Source organism: Nannobrachium achirus (assembly GCF_963921795.1).
Source record: "Nannobrachium achirus genome assembly, chromosome: 20".
Lineage (NCBI taxonomy): Eukaryota > Metazoa > Chordata > Actinopteri > Myctophiformes > Myctophidae > Nannobrachium > Nannobrachium achirus.
This window is the reverse complement of record NC_137827.1, coordinates 43,240,599-43,265,883: the sequence shown is the minus strand read 5'-3', so window position 1 is coordinate 43,265,883 and position 25,285 is coordinate 43,240,599. Positions and strand designations below refer to the sequence as shown.

Sequence of the window (25,285 nt, the reverse complement as noted above, 5' to 3'; positions counted from 1 at the left end):
AAAGAGCTTTAATGTCACAAGTTACTTTAGTCTCCTTAAAAATATAAACAAGATTTATACTGTATATATTTATATTTAACGTTTTGAGGGCCCCCAAATTCATTTGGTGCCCCACCAGCTCTCAAACTCAAGCTCTCAATACCCTCATATATAAATAGTAAAAGGGCCCTTAACAAAAGGCTGTTAACATGGTCATGTAATGTAATGTTTAACTCAGTATTCTTATTCTTATTACTTTACCTGTCCTGTGTAAGTTGCTTCTGGTGAGAGAAGTTGAAGCTCATTCTTTATGTTCTATATGTCAAACATTGTGGCCATCCATAGCTGAGTGGTTAGTGAGCCTGCCAAGGGAACCAGATCCCTGGTTGTCACAGGTACGATTCCAGGCCAGGTTAGCAATGTGTTGCAGTGTCCCTGAGTAAAACACCCAACCCCTGTTTTCTCCCTCCTCCTGTTATTATTTTCTCTGGAATTCTTTTGAAAAAGTGCTAGAGTTTATAGGCTATTAAACTTGTGTTATTAAAAAAAATATATATATATATATATTTTCAAATAATTAAAAGCTAAAATATAGGAAACAAAACATAAGGGAGTATTTATTCGCGACCCCTAGAAATTGGTCCGCGACCCGCATATGGCTCCCGACCCAGGGGCCTCAAACTGGGGTTTGCCTGGGGCCTCCAAATCGCTAAGCACGGCCCTGAGTGTATAGCCTACAAATCTTTTGAAAATAGCAGATCTACAAGATCATTATTTCAAATTGCCAAAATGTAGTGCTGAGTGGTTAATGTATATGTGAATAATAATCCAACTCTACAAAGTAGCCTAACTAAAGTTTTCAAATAAATGCAGTGGAGTAAAGTAGGCTACAATAGGCTATTTGGATCCAAGATAGTAGAAGTAAAAGTATTGGAAATTGGAAATACTCGAGTACAACTACCTAAACTAGACCAGGTCAACCTGGTTGTGCCAGACCCCCTGTCTGTCATCATCATTTATGACATCATGCCTTTTGTAGGCATGTCATCATCATGTCATCATCATATATACCCTTTATATAGAAAACCCGGACAGACATTTGCTTATGTAGGCCTACCCATTTCATGGGTCTGGCAAAAACTAGACCAGGTCAACCTGGTTGTGCCAGACCCCCTGTCTGTCATCATCATTTATGACATCATGCCTTTTGTAGGCATGTCATCATCATGTCATCATCATATATACCCTTTATATAGAAAACCCGGACAGACCGACATTTGCTTATGTAGGCCTACCCATTTCATGGGTCTGGCAAAAAGTACAATACTTAAGTAAATGTACTTAGTTACTTTACACCACAGTAAATAGGAGTTTAAAGGGAAAAAAAGTACTTACTTAGGCAAAATAATAAACTGTTAAAGTTAGGAGCCAGTAAGCAGCAGCGCCTAACGAATACTGGAGTATGCGTTCCAAGGTCTAGGTATCACTTGCAAAGAGGCTCATAGCTGTAAAGTCTGGTTTGATAAGTAGGCCGCATTTAGTATGAAAACCTGCATATCATGTCTGTCCGTCCGTCCCGCCTTATGTCACGCTCCATATATGGCCAAGACTGTGACATCTCCATATATGGAGCTGGCCAATACCTCGACATCTGACCTCACCGATGCCTCAGAGAATGGCAGGGGCTGAAATTTCTGAAAGGGCCTTTTGGTGAAAATATCGAAAATAGCAGATCTCCAAGCTCACAACGCGTCGCGGTGCTTGATACCACACTGAACTAAGCATAATCAAGTGAATGCTGGATATGTGGTTCATGGATTTCTACACAGAGAGGGCAATTCTTTCAACTTTTCAGCTGCATTCAAGTTCAGGAGAGTTTACTTTGAACAAGGCAATTCTCTTGAATGCTGCCTTCAGGTATGGCATCTTTCACCATAGTAAAAACTGCATTCATGGTCTGGAGAGGGCACTTTTTTACAGACAGATAAAAGGGCAGGGGCTCAATCCCCCTTTGATGTCTATGTGTGCACGTTAGTGATGCACGGGCCGGCCCGAACCCGCACGGTCCCCCGCGGTCAGCCCGCAGGCCGGGTTGAGCTGGGTCAAGAAATGTACACTTTATTGGTGGGGCAGGTTGAGGCGGTCCCGACTCACGTCCAAATAATAATATATAATGCGCACCAAGCGTCCTTCCCTGCTCGCAGCCAAGCATGTCTAGAGCGTCCCTTGAAAGTCAAGAGATGCTCACTGGTGTGTCCGTGTCATGTTATTCTAATTTAGTCCATTGTACTTCCTGTAAGTAGACTTAAAAATATGCATAATCATATTATGGGAGGGTCTTATTTTGAAATCCACCGTTTTAACAGGAAATGCTTCAGCGTGTTGTTATTGGCTACTTGTTGCAGCCTACAAGATGTAAACAGGAATCACATGGAATTCATACACAAGCTTTTGACTAATCTAAAGTTCATATTTATGATATGAAAACCATGCTCCTGTGACTTAAAACAATGTACAGTGTTTGAAAGCAGCAATAGGTGAGTGGACTGGTTAATTACCTTCTGCTGGCTTGGCTGCTGTTGTTGTTGTTGTTGTTGTGGGAGAGGGCGTCAGTACAGAGCTCTGATAAAAAGTTGACGGTGCACTTAAACATTTCTGTCTTTTCTCTTCATTGTTGTTTATTTTGTCTTGCACCAGTGACTAGGCTATACTGGATCTGCAACATCTCTCTGTGATACATTAGCGTTGTGCTCTGTGTGTATAGTCCTATACAGGAGTGTTGTCAATTAAAATAAGCATCTCGTCGGCATGCCGTCATGTTAACGGTTCATTGCTTTTAAATGTTCGAAAGATATTGTATATGGCTCTGTTGCACTGCACTGTAATGTAATGGGCTCATCAGCACTGAACATTTCTTCTCTAATATGCCATTCTGTTTGTGCACGGTTGGGATTGGCTGTTTTTCCGTGATTGATGGAATAAATCCACATTCAATGACGTATTTGACATGTATTTAATGACAGGCTGAGCTGGGACAGAAAATTAAAATGGGCGGGGCCCGCGGTCCATATAAAACCCTGACCTGCGCATCACTAGTGCACGTGCCTGCCTCATGTAACACTCCATATATGGCCAAGACATCTCCATATATGGAGCTGGCCAATACCTTTACACCTGACCTCACGGACTCCATGATATGGATATAGCTGACCTGTTCTGACATAACTCCTGCTTCTTAACTGTGCCCAGAGCCCTCTATTGGAGAGTTGCGTCAGTGAGCAGCTCTGTGTGGAGGGAAACGAGGGAGACATCCAGTGGTGTAGAGCTGTCTGTCTGTCTGTCCCATTCAACATGTCCTCAGAAGCCTTAGACGACGAGGATACCTTCAAGATCCTGATCGCCACAGATCTCCATCTTGGTTACCTGGAGAAGGACGCCATCCGTGGCAACGACAGTTACAACACCATGGATGAGATCCTACGATGTGCCCAAACAAACGAGGTGGATTTCATCCTGCTGGGAGGAGATCTCTTCCATGACAACAAGCCGTCGCGGCGCTGTCTCAACACCTGCATCGGTGCGCTCAGGCAGCACTGCATGGGAGACTCTCCCGTCCGCTTCAACATCATCAGTGACCAGGCTGTCAACTTCAGCCCCAGCAAGTTCCCCTGGGCCAACTACCAGGATGAAAACCTTAACATCTCCATCCCCGTGTTCAGTGTCCATGGAAACCATGACGACCCATCCGGGTCTGAAGGTCTGTGTGCGTTGGATGTGCTCAGCTCCTGCGGCCTCCTCAACCACTTTGGACGCAACCGTTCAGTGGAGAAGATAGAGATTAGTCCCATCCTCATGCAGAAAGGCAGCACCAAGCTGGCCTTATATGGGATGGGCTCCATCCCCGATGAGCGCCTGTACAGAATGTTTGTCAACAAGCAGGTAACGATGCTTCGGCCCAAAGAAGACCAGGACCAATGGTTTAATCTCTTCACCATCCACCAGAACAGAGCTAGACATGGTGCGACTAACTACATCCCAGAGCACTTTCTGGATGACTTCCTGGACCTGGTGGTGTGGGGTCATGAACACGAGTGTCTGATCGATCCCGCCAGGAACGAACAGAAGCTCTTCTACGTCACACAGCCCGGCAGCTCTGTGGCCACGTCCCTGTACCCTGGAGAGGCTGCCAAGAAACACATAGGGCTGCTGAGGGTGAAGGGCCGTAAGATGTACCTGCAGAAGATTCCACTGAAGACAGTGCGTCAGTTCTACTTCCAGGATGTGGTGTTGGCCGACCACCAAGACCTCTTCACTCCTGATACTCCCCAGGTTACAAAGAAAGTGGCGGACTTCTGCCAAGCCAAGGTGATGGAGATGCTAGAGGAAGCTGAAAGAGACCGACTGAGCAGTCCTCTCACTCCAGAGAAACCTCTGATTCGCCTCAGAGTGGACTACAGTGGAGGGTTCGAGACCTTCAATACATCTCGTTTCAGTCAGAAGTTTGTCGACCATGTGGCCAACCCCAAAGATGTCGTCGCCTTCCTCAGACAACGTGAAAAAAAGGAGGGCGTCAAAGCAGATGAGGCTAACATTGACTACAGCCAGGTGCTAAGAAACACTGCGGTGGAGGGTCTGCGTGTGGAGGACCTTGTCCAGCAATACTTTGAGGCAGCTGAAAAGAAGGGGCAGCTGTCCCTGCTTACGGAACAAGGCATGGGGAAGGCCATTCAGGAGTTTGTAGACAAGGACGAGAAGGACGCCATCGAGGAACTTATCTCCTTCCAGCTGGAGAAGACACAGCGCCACCTACGGGCCAGAGGGGTCATCTCTGAACAAGATATCGACTCAGAGATCCACACTTTCAGAGACGCCAAACAGAACACAGCGGAGGAAGAGGAAGAAATCAAAGAGGTTATGAGCAGAGCCAAGGCACACCGCCTGGAGCGGGGGGCAGACAAGCCTCAGGACGAGGACATATCAGAAGGAATGGACATCGGGATGGACTTGGATGAGGGTTTGGCCCCACCCCCTCCCCCCACACGAGGCAGAGGGAGGCCCCGTGGTGGGAGGGAAAGAGGTGCCACTGATGCTGAACCTAAGCCGGCCAGGAGGGGGCGGAACCAGAGATCCTCAGCCCCAACACAGACCAGAAACATCATGGAAGCATTCCAGGCTTCGTCCCAAAGGCCGTCTCGGGCCCATGCAGACAAGGCCTATGCAGGAGACGACTTAACCATTGATGACTCTGATGAAGAGTCTTTTCCCGTAATGAAAGCCGCCCGAGCCACTCCGAGGACGGCCCAGAGCTCCAGTGTGTCTTCATTCTCCGCCAGAAGTCAGAGCCAGAGCCAGTCCTTTAAAGGAGTGGCATTTGATGACAGTGATGATAATGAGGATGATCCATTCAATGGTCCCACAAACCGTGGGAGATAAGTCACAACCACATTTTAATATCAAATCTGTTGATCTCAGTGGTTCCGAAGGACTTTTTAGTTTGGTTTATTTTTATTTAGCACACTTGTAGCTCCCTTTTTAGGGTGGTTGCTGTAGGCAACAACACACTATAGTTCTAGCCCAGCTTTCTTCTTAATGTTCTGGATAAACTTTTAGCCAATCAGGAAGCAGCATTCTCGGTGACCTCACCATTATAGAGTAATAAGTCCATTGAGTTCAATAGACCATATTCACACCGCGGCCATCTTGGATCACATGACTTCCTGTGATAGCAGCCTGCATTACAAAACACTGTGAACAATGGAGCGATGGTCCCAAAATGTGAGTTCTATTCAACCGGGGTGAGGGTCTCACCCGGCCGGGAGCGTGTCGCTGTTATTACATGTCATCTTTTCGACACCCGACTCTAACCCTCACCCTAACTCTAACCTCCGTGGAGTGAGTCGCTAACCCTCCGGTCGAAATAATGGTTGTTCGAAAGAGTGCGATTTCACCCCCCCGGCCTTTTCCCCACTTCACCTCGTCCTGCTTGCCCCCTCCCCTCCTGTGAGTAGCCTACCTGATTGACAATCTGAGATCCTCCCAGTATCACAGCTGCAAGCTGTTGACTAACCAGTAAGACTCCCTAATCGGACAAATAGGCCAAAAGTTTGTTTTACCAAAATCGTCCTGATGGTGGCGCTAGATGGGACAGATTTTGATTACATGACTGTAGAGATACTGTGCGATTTGTGTGATTTTAGGGCAAAATCTGTAGGAGCAGTGTCCAAAAATGTGTTTAAAATAATCGGCCTGAAGGTGGCGCTAAATGGGACAGATCCATGTTGATGAGATGAGTGTAGACATACTGTGTACCGGTTTGCGTGATTTTAGGGCAAAATCTGTAGGAGCAGTGTCCAAAAATGTGTTGGAAAAAATTGGCCTGATGGTGGCGCTATATGGGACAGGTCCATGTTGATGACATGAGTGTAGACATACTGTGTTGCGATTTGCGTGATTTTAGGGCAAAGATTGTAGGAGCAGTGTCCAAAAATGTGTTGGCATTTTGAAGGTGGCGCTATATGGGACAGATCCAAGTTGATTGCGACCGTAGGTCGCACTTACTATCAAAACCTGCACAAACTGTGAGTGAGTCCGTCAGTCAGTCAGTCAGTCAGTCAGTCTGTCCGTCTGTCTGTCACACCTCACACGTCACACTATTTCCCTGCTCATATCTCCGCAACCGTTGCCCCGATCCATGCCAAATTTTGCACACACGCTCCTTGGCTGCCAAACTACAACCTCCAAGGACCCCCGGAGCTCCAGGGACCCCCAGGTCCCTGGGGGACCCCCAGATGTAAAAAAAGACCAAATGTGCAAAAATGACCAAATGACCACTCCAACATGGCTGCTCACGGGGAATTCCCGGGGACCACCGACTCCTGGTGCTCCAGAACGGATGCCAAAGTGGTGCCAAACCCCAGTGGAGGACCCCCTCCACTGCAGCTCACATAAAATGCCGTAACTCGGGCTAGGAGCGTCCGGGAGAGCCGGGGCCGGTACCTATTCGTCCGCCATGGCAACGCGGAGACCCCACCCCTCATTTCTCACATGGCCCTCTTCTAGCGCCACCATGAGGCCGATTCTTGCAAAACACATTTTTGGACACTGCTCCTACAGATTTTGCCCTAAAATCACGCACATCGGTACACAGTATGTCTACACATTGCCCACACAACTAGGAACCAATGGCAGTTACAGCCCTCTTTGTGTGTACATGTGACCTACGGTCGCTTATCTCCCGATTAGGGAGTCTTACTGGTGACATGAGTGTAGACATACTGTGTACCGATTTGCGTGATTTTAGGGCAAAGAATTTAGGAGCAGTGTCCAAAAATGTGTTTTGCAAGAATCGGCGTCATGGTGGCGCTAGAAGAGGGCCATGTGAGAAATGAGGGGTGGGGTCTCCGCGCCGCCGAGGCAGACGAATAGGTACCGGCCCCGGCTCTCCCGGTGGCTCCTAGCCCGAGTTAAGGCATTTTATGTGAGCTGCAGTGGAGGGGGTCCTCCACTGGGGGCGCCACCACTTTTGCATCCGTTCTTGAGCACCAGGAGTCGGTGGTCCCCGGGAATTCCCCGTGAGCAGCCCCGTTGGGGTGGTCATTTTTGCACATTTGGTCATTTTTTACACCTGGGGGTCCCCCAGGGACCTGGGGGTCCCTGGAGCTCCGGGGGTCCTTGGAGGTTGTAGTTTGGCAGGCAAGGAGTTTGTGTGGAAATTTTGGCATGGATCGGGGCAACGGTGGCGGAGATATGAGTAGGGGGAAAGTGTGACGTGTGACGAGTGACGTGACGGAAGGAAGGAAGGAAGGAAGGAAGGAAGGAAGGACTGACGGCTGGTGGAGGTTTGGATAGTATGAAAGTGTAAAAGTAACTGCGACCTACGGTCGCAATAACTGCCTAGTTGTCCAGAGACTATTTAAACCTGTCTGTGTTTGCTCTCATTGCTGGATCATTGTGTTTGCTGTCCGTTCCTCTGTTTCCCGTATGTTTTGATTCTGTTGTGTTTGAAACCTGTGTGTGCTTGTGTTAAAAATATATTTAGTGTAGTAAAGTCTTGTACTCTTCACTCCTTGGTTTCCTGCAATACTTTGAGTTTTGAGTTGAGTTCTGCATTTGGGTCCTCACCACCACAACACCGAACCGTGACTGACAGAGTGGGATAAGGGGTAAGGCATGGACGAAAATATAGCCCCGGTGAACACGGATTAGAGGTGGAAAAGGGATGGGGCCGAGTACAGACCCCTGGAGGACTCGAAGTATAAGAGTTTAACCACTTAAACCCCAGCATCGTTATTGTGGGGAAGCTTTTCGCAGGAAATTGAAATCGAGAAGCGCTGCGATGCATTATGAGCTTTTCAATCAGAATCTGCTTTAATAACAGAAAACAGAAAAGACACTAGTATAGAGACCTGAGGGACTCCTCTCAACGATATGGGTTTAAGTGGTTCTCTCCTCTAGTTATGCTGTGCTTTGGCTGCATCGTAGCTGTGGCTCTATGAGTCACCTGCCGGTCAAGTCTAAATCATGCCATTATTATAAATAGAGAGGATGTGATCTCAGTATCTGATCAGCACTGTGTGTGTGTGTGTGTGTGTGTGTGTGTGTGTGTGTGTGTGTGTGTGTGTGTGTGTGTGTGTGTGTGTGTGTGTGTGTGTGTGTGTGTGTGTGTGCCCACACGCGCGTCAGATAGACAGAGAGGAATATTCAATACGTGTACTTGTATTTCCAGCATGTCCATTCAGCCACAGGCTATGATGGGGTCAATAGGTGGCCGATTCATATTCACAGTCACATACACTATTCTACACACAGCAGAACACAGTAGTACATAGATAGATACTGTGGCCCGGGGGCCACATGCGGCCCCCACCTTCACTTAAAGCTATACTGTGTAAGATGCCCAACTAGTGGTCATTAGCCCTATAGCAAACCGCGGTCGCGTCCGCGTCTTTCGGCCGTTTTTCGTACCTTCAGACCCCCGCGTCTGCCTCCACCTCGCTGAGATCTATCTTTTGAGGGGTCCCTTGTTCCTGTGCGTTCAGTAATTCCAGAGATACGGACTCCTTCACCCTGCCTGGTAGGCGAAATTACCTAGAGAAGGGATGGTACAAACGGGCGACAACAAATATGGCTGCCATAGCGACCCCACTTCAAGATGCGCTGTGATTGGCCGGCAGTTGTATAACCCTCGCTGTGATTGGCCGGTAGTGTGATGACGCAACTTTGGCGCGAGATCCGGTCCCCGGCAAGGATCGCAGTTTATATAGAGAAGGCTTTACAGGCTGAAATTCACGGAGTGGGTGTTCTAAAACTTTAGCGATTTAACAGTTAGGACAATTTTAAGATTTGTTTTATAAAAAAAGTTACATGGTACAACTTTAACTCATCTGCCGCCTTACACGTTTATAAACGTTCTATTTTGCCCAGCTATCTACCGCCTTACACGTTACTGTACGTTCTACCGTTTTTGGCCACTGGGGGGCACTGTTCACTAATATATGAGACAGCAATGTGTTCACAGCTCTTTGGGCAGCCTGTGATGCTGATAAAAAATTATAAAAATGTTATTCATGTAATCAGCTTTCTGCACACCTTCTTCAAGATGGCTGCCAAAATGGCCACCATCCACATGCTGTAATTGTTTGTGTGTGTTAATCTAAAAATAGATTTTTCTTGGGGTTGATTATATTTTTCTGCCAACTGCAAGGGGGCAATGGACATCTTCTGAGAGCTTATTTTTTTCCAAAAAATGTTTAATTTTTTATTTATTTTCATTTTAATTTTTTGTAAAAAGCCGGGCAGTACTAAGATAGATTTTTTTTTAACCCTTGGCAGGCATTGTGTTAATGCGGCCCGCAGGTTAATACCGGAATACTGATATATTATTGATTCCAGCTGTTACAATTCCAAACATGACCTGCTTTCAGTCTATATTAGTAGTTTAATGACTAGTATAGTAGTAATAAAATGTATTTATTTATGTCCAATGTATTTGTATTTATAAAGGTAACATGAGTATATAACTAAATCCGTTTTAAATTAAATCAAATTGTTACAAATTGTTTACATCTACAAGCTCAAAACGCATCACAGAGAGATGCGTTTTGAGCTTGTAGATCTGCTATTTTTGCTTGTGGCCCTCTGGAGTGAAGGTGGAAATATAGTGGCCCTCGCCATCATCAAAGCTGCCCTCCCCTGCTGTAGATAGATAGATAGATGATTGATTGATTAATTGATTGATAAATAGACACGTACGTACAGTACGTACTACATAAGAAGATAGTCACATTGGTATTTGTTTGTGTACAAGGAATGAAGAAAAGTGTTAGTTTATGCAGGACACGTGAGTCTTGCCCGCCTCAGCTGTAATCAGCTATCAGTCAGATCCTTTCCATATTCCTCATTCACAGATCTGCTGATCATGACATCACACTGTTAAAATCCAATAGACCCTATTCACGGTCCGCCCACGCACGCCCACTCAGCAAATTTCTCAGCAACTTCCTGGTGCCGACGTCAGCTTTGAAGGGTAAACTAACAGAAATCGCTGGACTTAAAGCCAACAAATCATTATTTCGAACGGTATAGTAAATTATAACGCTTTGTGCCTTTTACTATCTTGTGTTCTTGATCATGCTAGCCGTATTTTATACTTTACTAGTCGGAAATTGCATTAAATTTGCGATGTCTGTGTTAACTCTATGGGCTTTTAGTGGGGTTTCCCCTTCAACCGTGACGTCAGCACCAGGAAGTTGCGTAAAGGACCCCTTACATCTAACAACTTTGTAAAGATTTCTCAATCGTAATAAAATCGGGGCTATTTGCGGCGCGCTCCCGTGACTCAGTCGTTACTCAATCGTTAAATGTGAGGTAGTGGTCCGACTCGATTTTTACCCCGATTTGAGACCCAGATTATGTTACGAGAATATCAAACTGGTTTAATATTTTCACAAATCGGGGCTGAGTGAATGAATACAATGACGTAGCCTATAGCCTACAACCAAAACAGAACAAGCCAAAAGCCAAGCCATTCATTCCCCAAAAGACGCTGCCTGAGCTGCCAGCCTGGTCGTTGTTGGTGCGGCTACTACAACAGCCCTTTATTAGTTATTTCTCCGCGTTTCCATTATTCCAAACATTCAACGTCGTTGATAATAGTTGATGGGATCGATCTGAGCCGGCTGAGACGAGAAAACTAGAGAGGAGAGGCACAGAGCTGAGCTGGGGCTGAGGGAGGGAGGCGGAGCTCGGTGTGTGTGTGCGTGTGTGCGTGCGTGTGTGCACATGTGGAAAAAGTAATCAAGTAAAAGTATCAATACTGCAATACTGTGATGCGACGTGCTGTGACTGAGCTTGTAGATCGGCTATTTTCATTTATGGTTAGCCTAATGCTTTATAATAATATTATAATGTATTTAGGAACACAAGGCTATATAATAGGCATATTTCAGCAAATAAAAGGGAATCTTGAACCAGTCTTTACAAAATCTTTAGAGGCATACACATCTAACAACTGAAATCTTTGAAAAATCATCCTACAGTCTTTGGGGAGTCTTTTTCAAATCTTATAGTGTGAGGGGTAGTCTTTAAGAAATCTTTCCCAAATCTGTCCACAATCTTACCAAAGTTGTTAGGTGTAAGGCTAGCTTAACGTGAATTCGGTCAATAAGAGCTCACGCTCAGTAAGGGAGGCCCTTTTAAATACGGCTTGCAAATAGCTATGCTTGTCTTGGATCCGAAGCATCGGCTCTGCTCCTGCCTAGCATCTCTGAAAGCGGAGCCCCTTTAACGCCAAGTTTAACTGTATTCCATTTGTTGCAATAAATGGTTAGATCTTCATTGACGTGAGTGTTCCTGAGTAAATTAAGGTTCCAGAAGTGGGAAACAGTTTCATCTATGCTGCACCATGCTCTTTGAATCCACTGCAAAAGGATTTGAAGTTAGATTCCCTCATTTCAGTTCATCATTTAAACAAACAAATTGGACACATGCTTGCAGAGGACTGCTCATGGTTTTTTTTTGTTTTGTTTTTTGTGCTTTTATGATCTTGTTTTCACATCTTATATGCATGCTGCCTTTTTTGGCAGTTGTAAGGTGCAGGACAGCCACATCACATTCCATTCAGGCAACATGCCCACAACAACTTTCCAATTGAAGCTGAAACACAACAGTATGAATACTCCACCATTCAGTGAAAAAGTCCAGCTCATTTTTCAACATTATCATTAGAGCTGGCCTATATCGTCTCTGTCGGGTAGAAACCTCATATGTCCAAAACAGTCAAATGTGAAAATAGCGAAAGTAGCTCAAAACAAAGCCTGTGGATGTGCTACTTTTGTGTGGCGTTGTAGGCCGATCAAGTAGGGCATTCATTTATGAAAAAAACCCCACAAAAGTTAGAATATGGAGAAAGGCGGTTTCTGCCTGACAGCAACAATAATAGCAGTATCACACTATCACAGGGTTATAGCAGGGGCAATATTATATCTAAATGTATTACCCGGCTTGTTTGAATGCTTGATTCTGATTGGTCAGTTGCTGAAATCAGCGGTCTGTTATTTCTGGATAACAGACCGCTCCGCTCTATAACAGACCGCTGCCTAATCAAAGACTCAGAGCACCTGCTGCAGTCAAGCTGCACTGTGTGAATCTTGTGCTGTATCCAACATGTCAGCCATGTAAACACAGCGACATTTAGAACTAAACGTTGCTCTCAAGAATGTTTTTTAAAATATTTTAAGCGAGAAATAGACGACGTAGTATCAGAAAATGGATTCTATCTAATCAGCACTTGTTTTCCAAGGCGAACGTGTCGCGCTAGGGGGACGCCCAGCGCAACACTTGTGGAACACTTCCAGCCATCTGTAAACAAGGAAATACTGTTTTGAGTTTTTAGTCAAATTATTAATTTTATCGTTAACGTTTCGCCAGTGGGCCTTAACCTTTCTAGATATAGTATATTTAGAGCAGTCGATAGCAAGGTTACACGGAGCAAAAGAAGAAAACATTAATATGTGGTCGGACATTGCAGATAAGCTTAAGACTATGATTCAAGAAATCACTATATAGTGGTAACAGCCTAGCACAGGCATGCACTATTGTACATTCCGTGTTGGTCCGGGGAAAGGGGGTGGGTGGGTTTTCTTTTCCTTTTCTTGTTTTGCTATTGTTTGTGTTTGTCTGTTAATTGCATTTTTCTTTTGATTAATGTTTTACTTTTTCTTGTTCTATTCATATGTATGTCTCTAATTTTATGTTATGGAAAATAAAAATAATTGATAACAAAAAAAAAAAAATTATTAATTTTATTTAGTACTTAGTAGTAGGTAATAAGCGGAATAAATACTGGCTCCTTGGGGGTTGTCCATATATAACATCCCTTCGAACTTATAACTCCCCTCGGCTAGCGCCTTGAGGAGTTATCAGTCCGTCGGGATGTTATATATGGACAACCCCCGTGGAGCCAGTATTTATCCCTTGCATAGCAGGGTAAATTGGCGTTTCTAGCGTTTATTCTTTGTCTCTCAGTGGCGTCAAACTCTTTCAGGACAGCTGTTATAAAATGACCACGTGGGTCCATTCATTCAGTCAGTCAGTCAGTCAGTCATTGTGTTTTGCAATGTAACCTACTACCTACGCACAACTAGGACGATGAGCATAAAAACAATTCGAGGCATTCAATGATTTATTTTTAAATCAAAAGTGCCCAATGTACAGTAGGTTACCAAGAGAAGAGGGTTTACAATTGCTCCAACTAGAAATTATCGTACAGTCTCTCCGACACTGTCTCCCCCTCAGCTCTCCAACTGTCTATCTCTCCTACACTGTCTCCCTTTCAGCTTTCACACTGTTTTCCTCTCATTTCTCCTCCTCTGTCCCTCCAGTTTGAGAACAACACTGTGACCCAGATCTCAGGCCTCAGGCCAGAGTCTGGACCTATCAGTTGACTGTACGTCTATAGACAACATTGACAGCCGGAGACCTGCTGCCTTGTGCTGTTAGACGTTTAGCTTCTGGTTATAGCGCTCCTAACAGGAAATGGTTACATATTTCCATCTAGAGATACATTCTGTTGAACAGTGTGACAACAGTTTCACACTGGGACCTGAGTTTGGAAGCATATACAGTATATACTGTGGGTTCCCAGGGTCTTATATGTTCCCAGGACCCTGGGACAGCAGACCCCCCTGAGTTCTGTGTCGAACATGAAGTATTGACCAAACTAGCTACAGTAAATATGAACCCAATGTACTCAGGGGGCGAATGTTTGACGATAACAGCAGCTCCACAAGCTCGTAGATCGTCTGTTTTTGGTGAGGACATTACATGTTGTACAAGATGGAAAAAAGAAGGGGGACTAATATAGACCACTCCAGTGAACTAAAGTATAATATTGGTTTAAGTGGTTACTTGGCTGTTTTTATTGGTCTCAGAGGAAGGCTGTGGATTGCCCAAAGAATTCTGTGGCTGCATCAGAGTCTGTGAAAAAAAAGTTGTTCTGTCTTTAGAGCAGTGCAATGTCTGAGCAAATGAGTCACAAAACCTGACATCCCTTGCATAATCTGACTTGATAGAGAACACCCTTTTAAATACTCCGCATTGCAATTAAAACAATTCTGATGGCTGCATTGAAATATATATATATTTTTTAAATGGACTGTTGACCATGCATGGTTATTGTGATGCTTCGGCTAACCTATTTCCTGTCTCCACTGCCTGGATAATCTGCTCCCAGGTGCGTGCATTGAACTAGCAGTCTGAACATGAGTCACGGCTGTCTGACGCGCTGTTTGGTCCTGATATGACCACTGTTGCTGAGGAAGACATTGTAGTCATACCACCTGCTGTCTGTCTGTAGTGGCTCTGAAATACAGTAGACTACAGCCAGGGTCTTCAACGTTTTCAGGCCAAGAACCCCTTAGTTGAGAGAGAGAGATGAAGCAGGGATCCCCACAACCTTTTCATAGATTCCGTAGTTTCATTGTTTGACAGCATAATCGTCAGTGTATTTTGGATTCATGTCAATTTGTGTTTTCAGATATTTAACCACTTGAACCGTCAACACCTAATAGACTTGACCTTTCATTCTGTACTCAGTCTGCTCTTTTTCCTCTCTAAACCAAACCTATTTGCTGAAAATAGCCGATCTACAAGCTCACAACGCCTCGCGCTGTGAGGCGTTGTGAGCTTTTAGATCTGCTATTGTTTGTCTAAGGTTCTCAGAATATGGACACTAGGGTTCAAGTGGTTAATATAAAAAAGCAGGGGGAAAAAAAGCTTCTATCACACAAAGATTTGGAGGACCCCCTGTAGTAACTCTGAGGACCCCCTAGGGGTCCCGGACCCCCGTGTTGAAGACCCCTGGGCTACAGCACAAATCCAACTGTCTTCAAAATATACATCCATAATAAACATCTTGTTTTTAGATCTGATCACAAATGCAACAACGTGAACGTGTATTAACTATTTGTTTTGAATCCTCCCCCCCAAAAAAATATTAAATAGATGATCTACAAGTTCACAACGTATCGCATTTTAAAGCCCCCCTCTTTGAAGACCTCCCCCTCTTTCTATCCCTGCCAGGAAATATACAATCTGGACATGTTACAAGAGCTTATTGTTATTGTATTTTTGTTGCGCGCTTGATAGGGCCACGGAGGTCAGCTTCATGAGAATGGAGCAATTAGGAGACAAGACAATATTGTGCTTCGGCCTAAATGATGAGTTCTCTGTAGAGATGGGACGATATGAACATTTCATATCACGATTATTGTGACAAAAGAAATCGCAGATCTACAAGTTCTGTGAGCTTGTAGATCGGCTATTTTTTGGCAAAGACATTTGATAGAGAGTGAAAAAAAGACTTTCAACTGTATATTATCCCATTCAGGCCGGGTACACATTTTAGTGTATGGGAGGGGCTTACAGTACATGTACAGTATGTTGCAATATATTTGTTTTTGTAGGCTAAATTCGGATTTAGGCCTAACTATAGGTTAGGCCTAAATGGGTTATACAAACCTTTTACCAATGTAGAGGGTTTAAGTGGTATTGGATATGCAGCTCTGCAAATAAACGGTGAATTGATCCCAGTGCATGACGGAGGACGATATCACGATAAATTAAATCTCCACGATACAATTATCCAGAGTGTTTTTTTATCACGATAAACGATAATATCGCGTATCGTCCCATCCCTAGTTCTCTGAAGTTAAGCCAGGAGTTGCACTGAATGCATGAGAGGACCGATGCAGAAGAACATCAATAGAGCCTGTGCAGTCATACCGTAACGCTTACAAAGATTCAGCTGATGCAGAACGCTATAACCACATGGACACTAGCGCCCCTTTTCTGGGCATGTCACAGTAGGCAAACGTTCGGCGGGAAAAGCCGATCTACAAGCTTACAATTTGGCATTTGTTGTGGTATTTTTGTCGAAGCTGTTGGTGGTTGAGATTGGAAAAATGGGTGGGACGGGTATAGACCCCTGTGGTGCACCGGTAAACAAAGTATAGGGTTTAAGTGGTTAATAGTGTTTGTGTATGAATACAAAGACTGGACTGGTGCAGAACATTTATAGAGTCTGTGCAGCCCAAACACTGGGTTGGGACCCATTGGTGGGTCGCAGACAGATTTATATGGGTCCCTTTGTTTTTTGTTTCCTACATTTCTTTTTTTTTTTAATTATTATTGCGTGTGGTGTGTGTGTTTGTCAGTCTGTGCTAGTGACTGCTTCCACACAATACTGCGACCAGAAACATGTAATCAACATTAACAGCTTGGCGATATCAGCACGCGCTTGTGTGTGCCTGCCTGGTGTGTGAACTTCCTGAAATGTAATATATATTTTTTTTTTCAACTGCTGCGTGGATCGGATATTTGTTAGACCCACCCCCACCCCCTGCGCTCATTGGAGGAGCCGCCATTTCGGACGGACGGATAAACTGCAGATTCATTACACAACACCAGACCAGAGAAACAGTCCACTCAGAGAGTGGGCAGGGTCTTTGGGTTGGAGCCAGGCAACTTTTGTCCTGCTTCCCCCTGACATTGATAATTAACTACAAATTCATTGGACCCGAACAAATTCACCAAACAGAGAACATCATGGATGTGTCTGACACGTTGGCATGGCGGAAACCCCCACAGCCCCTGCTGTGCAGTGTGTCCCCGTAGGTGAAAGGTCACCGCCCTCCCCCTTATCATAGGCTGCCACAGTGAGGCCCGCCTCTCCTCATCCTGTAGCGCAGCAGGGGTTCTCAACCTGTGGGTCGGGTCCCCCAGGGGGGTCCCCAAATTATTTTGGGGGGTCCCCAGCAACATTGTTTTCTCACTCAAACAGTAAACAAATCAACATTAAGTTTAAGTGTACAGAGGGTATCTGCACATTTCTATAAGTGAAAATTGAAGGGCTTTTTAATACCTCTAAAATGACAAATCAAACATTTTCAAATATTAAAGGCAGAAATTGTGAAAATCTACATTTATCTACATTTGCGAGGCGTTGTGAGCATGTAGATCTGCTATTTTCACATTAGAACTGAGTTATCCAAATTGTAATGCCTCAACTCTTAGTGCTCATCAGGGTGGGGGGGTCCCCAGTTAAAATATGATTATTTTGGGGGTCCCTGCCTGAAAAGGTTGAGAACCACTGCTGTAGCGCACAGGGAGAGGGAGTCATAAGGGGATTCCAGACGGTACGCGGTCACCGCCTGCTAGTAATTCATTTTCAATGAGAGGCGGGCGGCTATTTCGTCCGCGCAGTGAAGTTTAGAGGCGGCGAGGCGAGCGGGCGCAGTCCCGTGAAAATCCCCGCGAGCGTGCTCGTTTGTGCATGCGTACGCGGGCGGTGAGAGATGGATTGTGTTCATCTTTGTGAAATACCGCGCAGCGTTTACTCAAAGAGCGAGTGTGTTTGTGTATCACCGCGGCGCGGTCCACGCAGATCTAAGCGGGAGCCCCGGCGGCAACCGCTGTCCGTCTGTAGAGCGCCTTATCCTTCTGAAGCAGCCTATATGGAAATTAGAAAGTCAAATGACTTCATGTCAAGCACACACAGAACGTGATGCTCCATGTCGAGGTGACACGCAGGCAAGGACTACAGTATGAACCGACGTGTTCCTACTTCAGTTCGGTTGTCACATATTCTTAGGCCAAGCCAAAAGTTAAAGCAACACTGATGACTTTACTGTGTAGCAGAGAGGCAGAAGGGAAGCACTTATAATGGTGAATTACAAAGACCAAAACAAGTGAATTACGTAAGCAATTTACCCCGAGTGAGAGGACATTATGCTCTGATAATGTCCTGTGTTAGGGGGTGATCGGACGAGGCGAAGCCGAGTCCGATAACCCCCTAACACAGGACATTATCAGAGCATAATGTCCGACCCCGAGTGGTAAATAGCTTTTCTACCACTTTTTCCCATATACATGAAAGAAAACACATAGTTGTAACTTGCAAGGATCTTAAGTTACAATCATTATTGCCTATAAAACTTCCGCCATAACAACAAATAGTGCCACAAACAACATCTTCTACTCACCACCAGATGGCGCCAACTCCATGCTGAGACAGATGTCTAGCTTACGCGACCGAGTATTTCCCGGTGAATCTGTGCGCAAAGGTGGGGGCCGATGGGCAAGGAGGGTTGCGAGCTTATGAGAAACAACTAAAATAAGACCTTAAAACCTGGCGAAAACAGTTGCGTGCATTAGCGCAAATGGAAAACATTCAATTAACTTCTGAAAAGCCTACACGGCCTTTAAACAGCGTGCATACGGTGCATTAGATGAGGATAAATGAAATCATTAAATGGAAATCATTAAATTAACTTCTGAAAAGGCTTCTTCTAAGCCTACACTATATAGCCTACTAAAAACGAGTGAATCTTGCCACACGTGAATAATTGTGGTTCAGTGGTTGTAAACAATAACACAGACAATATAAAATCCTTAGTCTAGTTGTGGGAAGAAAAGGATATCATCATCATCATGGCCCCAAATAACTTTTAAATATCTTGCAATTGGAGACGAGTCTCTTACTAAATCGGCAAGAGTGCCTCTCATTTTCAATACATAAAGGCTAAGCTATAGAACCTCTCCATCATCAGCAATAGTCAGTGGTGGTGCGTGTCCCCCAGACCCCCACACTCCCAAGCCCCCACCTTTGCGCACAGATTCACCGGGAAATACTCGGTCGCCTAGCTTACAGCTAAGCTAACGTCAGTTAAAAGCACCGTTCCGGCCGTAAATAGAGGCTGTTCGCTTCCAGAAAGGCATAGGTTCAGAGAAAAGGGGCTTTAAAGTTGGCGGATTGCATTGGATCCAAATAAATCGGCGACGATAGTACGCACGTTAGTAAACAAAGGACCGCTGCGACCGTCATTTGTTGGTGGGGGGAAAGGTGTTCCGACCATAGGGTTCCGACTCCCTCCTGAAGTCCCCGGATGCGTTCATCGCGTATTGATCTCGGAAATGTGCCTCATTTGCATGTACATCCGGGCATTTCACACATTCCGGCTATTGTGGCCTCATTTACTACTGTTTTAAGCCAATCACAATCCAGTATTTGAACACGTGACTAGAAAAAGTGGTAGAATTACCTATTACATATTTAAAGATTTGCCCTCAATACTTAATTATATGGATTGTTTCAGACAGGCCCGTCGTACATATTTTTGGGAGGGGGGTCAAGATCAAAGACCTGGCCCCCCCCTCCAAGTGGGCCCCCTCGGTTTTCGCCCGCGAAAAATACGGGTTTTTCACAGGAAATTATTCATTTTTAAAGTTTTTTTTTTTTTTTTTTTTTAAACAGTTCTACACGGCGGCAGAAACGTTTAGGCTTAATATCATAGGGTTTATATAAAGCATGATGTCTTAATCTTACCTTGGGAGAAAGTTCTTTCACAGTCACTCAAATCTTTCCTACACAAACTAGACTGCTCCCGAGTCCTGTTCAACAGGGGGGGTGGGGGGGATAATTGTACATGACACTTCATTGCATTACTGTACATCTTAATGTTTTTCAAAACATTCTCAATTTCTGCATGTTTTTCTTGTGTTCACACCAGACATGTTTTTGAACCTGCCAGACGGCACAGCATGTGTGTAGGACAGATTTCTGGTGTGTACATTTTTGCAATATTATGATTTCTTTATCCAAGCAACATATCTTGATTCAGATGTTGACGCTATTGGGCAAAATAGTGCCAACGTCAGCAGTTTCTTTCACGTGGCTGCGTGGCTCACAATCTATCCCACTGACTCACTCACAGACATTAAGATCATACTATGCCTGATCCAAAATATGTTGCCTGGATCAAAACAAACAAGAATACCAATTGCCAAGACCGTTGGTTTTAGTTAGCCCATAAACATGCTTCCTACTGTTACATGCGTTGCAGCACGACACATTGTGAGCTTTTACTAGATCCGCTATTGAGACAAACAGCGCAGAGGTAAATAGCCTACTAGCAGACTGTGTGTAGACAGAGTGTAGACCCTTGGGGGACCCGGGCCAATTAAGTACAGTATATAGGGTTTAAGCATAGAGCTACTGTATATAAAAAAAACTAGAGGACAGATTGCCCCGCCCCCAGCTATTCATTTCAATGAAAGTTGCTCATGGCGTTTGAAGCACCCGGAAGACTGCCGGGAAGTACCCCAAATAAGGAGTTGGCCTCAGTATCAATGCTCTACCGTGCTTCTGGGGGGTTGGGTTTAAGTGGTTAATGGAGTGACAATATGGAGGGAGTTATTGGAGTGATTGATTGATTGAGTATTTTATTCGACAAAAGTGGAGAACAGAACAAGTATAGTCAATACAATAAAAGAATGTATTACAGTACAAGTACACACCCTGCCTAAAAGGAGCATCCCAAATAAGTCCTTTTTACGGTCTTTTTTTACGTCAGAAGTCCTTGGTATTCAACTCATGGATATGACAAATAGCCAAAAATTATGATAATTTAAAAAAAAAAGAGTGTCAATGCAGGTGAAACCCATGTTGGACCATGTACAGTATGTTTCTCATCTACTGGATCAGGGCCCACTGGGAAATCTTTGAAAGCCTCCGAAGCCTTCTCTCTCTCTCTCTCTCTCTCTCTCTCTCTCTCTCTCTCTCTCTCTCTCTCTCTCTCACCCCCTCCACACAGACTTTGCAATTACACTTGCATGCGGGGAAACAGACACACTCACTAACGAACACAAAGAGACTCACAGAGACACATACACGCGTACGGACAAAAAGAAACTAAACACACGCACTCTTACGTGCATTAATACAGTCCCTTATATACTCGCACATGCACATGCACACTATGTAGCCTAAGTGCATAGAGCGTGTGTATTTCTAATTCACTCCATAGAGCTGATCAACCCCTACACCCCCACTCGTTCACTTAGATCAGCCAACACAGGGATGCTGACCGAACCCTCGCTAAAAACTCCAGGGCAAAAATCCACTCGTCCGAGACAGTTTGCCCTCTTGGCTCCCAAGTTGTGGAATAAACTCCCTGTCGCACTTAGAACAACGGACTCACTCGCTACCTTTCGCCGTGGACTGAAGACTCACCTTTTCAGACTCCACCTAAACCCTTAGCACTACAGTAAAATCAATGACCATACATGAAGCTAGTTAACATTTGTTTTTTAGGTTTCTTTAGAACTTGATTATATTGTGTTTTTCTCTAGATAGATATCCATTTACATTGTCATATTGCTGTTAATGTACTGACCTATTATCTTGTTTATTATTGTGATGTTGTATCTGCTTATTGTAAGTCGCTTTGGATTAAAAGCGTCTGCTAAATGCCTAAACTGTAAACTGTAAACTGTAGAGTTGGTTGGATGCTCTGAAAATAACCGATCTACAAGCTTACAACGCGTTGCAGTGTGGCACGTTGTGAGCTTGTAGATTGGTTATTTTCAGCATGCAACCAAGTGTAAAATGAATTGGCCAGATGGGTGTGCCGCTTGTATTCTCAGCGCACCATTTAGGCCTATAGTTAGGCCCAAATCAGAAATTAGCCTACAAAAACAAATATGTTGATAAATACTGTACATGTACTGTAAGCCCCTCCCATACACTAAAATGTGTACCCGGCCTGAATGGGTTAATTTCATGTTCAATCAGTCGATTGTGTTGCTTGATACTTTACCTTATTGGTATCACACAAGTTGAGAACAGGTTGAGAAGTACTAGTGTATGTTGTATATTGACCTAATGCAAGACGGTATGGCTTTGGAGCAGGGGTCTTCAACGTTTTCAGGTCAAGGACCCCTTAGTTGAGAGAGATCAAGCAGGGACCCCCACAACGTTGTCATAGATTCCATTTAGTTTCATTGTTTGACATTCATCAGTGTATTTTGGATTCATGTCACTTTGAGTTTTCAGATATTTAACCACTTGAACTATCAATATACTTAATAAAGTGTGACGTGTGACGTGTGAGCACATTTGGTCATTTTTTACATCTGGGGGTCCCCCAGGGACCTGGGGGTCCCTGGGGCTCCGGGGGTCCTTGGAGGTTGTAGTTTGGCAGTCAAGGAGTGTGTGTGCAAAATATGCCATGGATGGGGGCAACGGTTGTGGAGATATGAGCAGGGCAAAAGTGTGACGGACTCACTGACTCACTGACTCACTCACTCACAGACAGCCGGTGGAGGTTTTGGTAGTAAATGCGACCTACGGTCGCAATAAAAAAGGAGAAAAAAGTTTCTAAGATTTGTAGGACCCCCTGTAGTAAGGGACCCCCGAGGGGTCCCGGACCCCCTAGAAGACCCTTGCTTACAATTCACAACTTACAGTAAAACCCATATAGTTGAGCAGTGTCCCTCAGGGCTCTACACTTGTGTATTTTCTGTTTTCTGTTTGCTTTCTCTGAAAATATCTGCTTTTTTCACCCCAAAGCATAAGCTTTCCCCACAATACGGATTAAGTGTTTTAAAGCACCCCGAGTGTCTGTGCTGTGTTTGATCAGTTGGTTCATTAGTGTGGTATTTATTTTAAAGTCAGTGCTTTGAAATTATGGCAAAGAAATGATTTAGTCATATTATGTCTAATGCAGAGAACTGTGTTTTGTGTTTTTGCTTAACAATGTGTTTAGTGCGTTGCAAAATAACTAAGTGTGAGCCAGACAACGTGTTTATAGTTGTGTACAGTACATCTGGGCTGAGGTTTTGCTCCTTGAGTGTTAGGTTTCACTCAAATGTTGCAGTGTTTAAGCTATTGAACAGCAAACTGTAAATTACTGTAACACTAAGGATTTCAGCCTCGACAATGAGGCTTATAGGACTTAAACGACAAAAGTAACGCTTACAGTGACAACAGAGGACTAATGATTGTTTGTTACTGAGACATTGTTAGTGATAAGTGATGTGTGATATCTAAACTCTAGAGCAGTGGTTCTCAAAGTAGGGTCCGTGGACCCTCATTGGGTCCTTGATGGCGTTCCAGATGGGTCTCTAGCCAATCTATACTATAATTTTGCGAATGTCTGAGTGAGTGAGTGAGTGAGTGAGTGTCTGTCTGTCTGTCTGTCTGTCTGTCTGTCTGAAACAGCGTTTCTCCTCAGTGGCTGGAGCAATTGATCTGAAATCGCAACACCATTAGCATATGAACACACCTAACATAACTGTGAAGCCCGTTTGTCACTTTCACAAATCATATACTGTATATTAGCATTTTTATGGTGTATCTACTATCTATTCTGCATCTAGCTTGAGGCACATCTATTCTGCATCTAGCATGAGGCAACATGTTTAACCAGCTCTCTCTGTGTGTGTGTGTGTGTGTGTGTGTGTGTGTGTGTGTGTGTGTGTGTGTGTGTGTGTGTGTGTGTGTGTGTGTGTGTGCAGGCAGGCGGGTGTGTGTGCAGGCGGGTGGGCGGGCGGGCTGGGGGGGGGGGGGGAGGGGGGGGTAGCCATTAAACGAAACGGGTATTTCTTACATTGATGCTCCTACATATTATCATGCAAGCACCAGTTAAAGTTACTTTCCATCCCTCATATACTGTATGCACAGTGCACATCCCATAACCCACACACTGCACATCATTTTGGAGCTCATATCTTTGAACGGGTAAGGGCTAGTTTAGTTAATATAGCATCTGACTCATTTAAACCACTTTAACCCTGTATACACATCAGCTTTTTGAAAATAGTCAATCTGCAGTCTCACAACGCGCCGTGATTCAACACGTGTGAGTATTTAAAAAGAAAATCTTAAACAAAATATGACACATATTTTAACAACACAAATCATGCATGGTACAAAATTCAGATGGGAGTCAAAAATATTAATTTGGAGGTCCTTCACTTAAAAACATTTGAGAATTACTGCTCTAGAGCAGGGGTCTTCAACGTTTTCAGGCCAAGGACCCATTAGTTGAGAGAGATGAAGCAGGGACCCCCACAACCTTTTCATAGATTCCATATAGTTTCATTGTTTGACAGCAAAATCATCATTGTATTTTGGATTCATGTCAATTTGTGTTTTCAGATACGTATTTAACCACTTGATCCGTCAATACTTAACTTGACATTTTACTCTGTACTTATTCTGCTCTTTTTCCCTTCTACACCAAACGCCTTTGCCCAAAATAGCCGATCTGCAAGCTTACAGCGCCTTGCGGCGCGAGGTGTTGTGAGCTTGTAGATCTGCTATTTTTTGCTAAAGTTCTCAGAATATGGACACCAGGATTCAAGTGGTTAATATAAAAAAGGAGAAAAAAAAAAGTATCACACAAAGATTTGGAGGAACGCCTGTAGTAACTCTGAGGACCCCCTAGGGGTCCCGGACCCCTGTTGAAGACCCTTGCTCTGTAGTTTAGAGTAGCATGTTAATGTGCCATAGTTTCACAGTCTCTCAGGTTTGAGGACAAGGTCAAGCCACAAACAATCATACTGTATTCTCTGGTATAGCCACTTACTCACATACACTACATACTATTTTTTTCCCCCACTTGTATTTATTCAGGAAAGTCAATTGAGAGCAAGCTCTCTTTTCCAGTGACGCCCTGATTACAGTAAACATAACATATAATTAGAAGAATGAACAGTAAGGACAGACAGATCTCAAAGTATTTTTCACAAGCTGTTTAAGCGAGCATGTGGAATTAAGATCTCCAATTTTAAATTCGATTGTAGACAGTTCCACAAGTGTCGGACATAGTAAATGGTGCTCATTGGTGCATTTATATAGCGCTTTTAAAGAATTTGTGCATTACATTCACGCACACATTCATACACCGGTGGCGGAGGAAACCATGCAAGGCACCAACCTGGAGCAATGTGGGGTTCAGAGTCTTGC

At 44.3% G+C, this 25,285-nt stretch overlaps 2 protein-coding genes across 2 annotated transcripts in view; both read left to right on the top strand.

Moving 5' to 3' along the window:
* prkd1 (protein kinase D1) overlaps positions 1 to 25,285 on the top strand; it is a gene marked incomplete at both ends in the record, with an annotated part of 72,760 nt that overhangs the window by 2,122 nt on the left and 45,353 nt on the right. The gene's annotated exons all lie outside the window — the stretch shown is intronic.
* On the top strand, positions 3,331 to 5,412 carry LOC308305457 (double-strand break repair protein MRE11-like; the record flags this gene model as incomplete). Its single annotated transcript, XM_080750254.1, has 1 exon — positions 3,331 to 5,412. The coding sequence occupies one exon, from the start codon at positions 3,331 to 3,333 to the stop codon at positions 5,410 to 5,412; it is 2,082 nt and encodes a 693-aa protein (XP_080606380.1).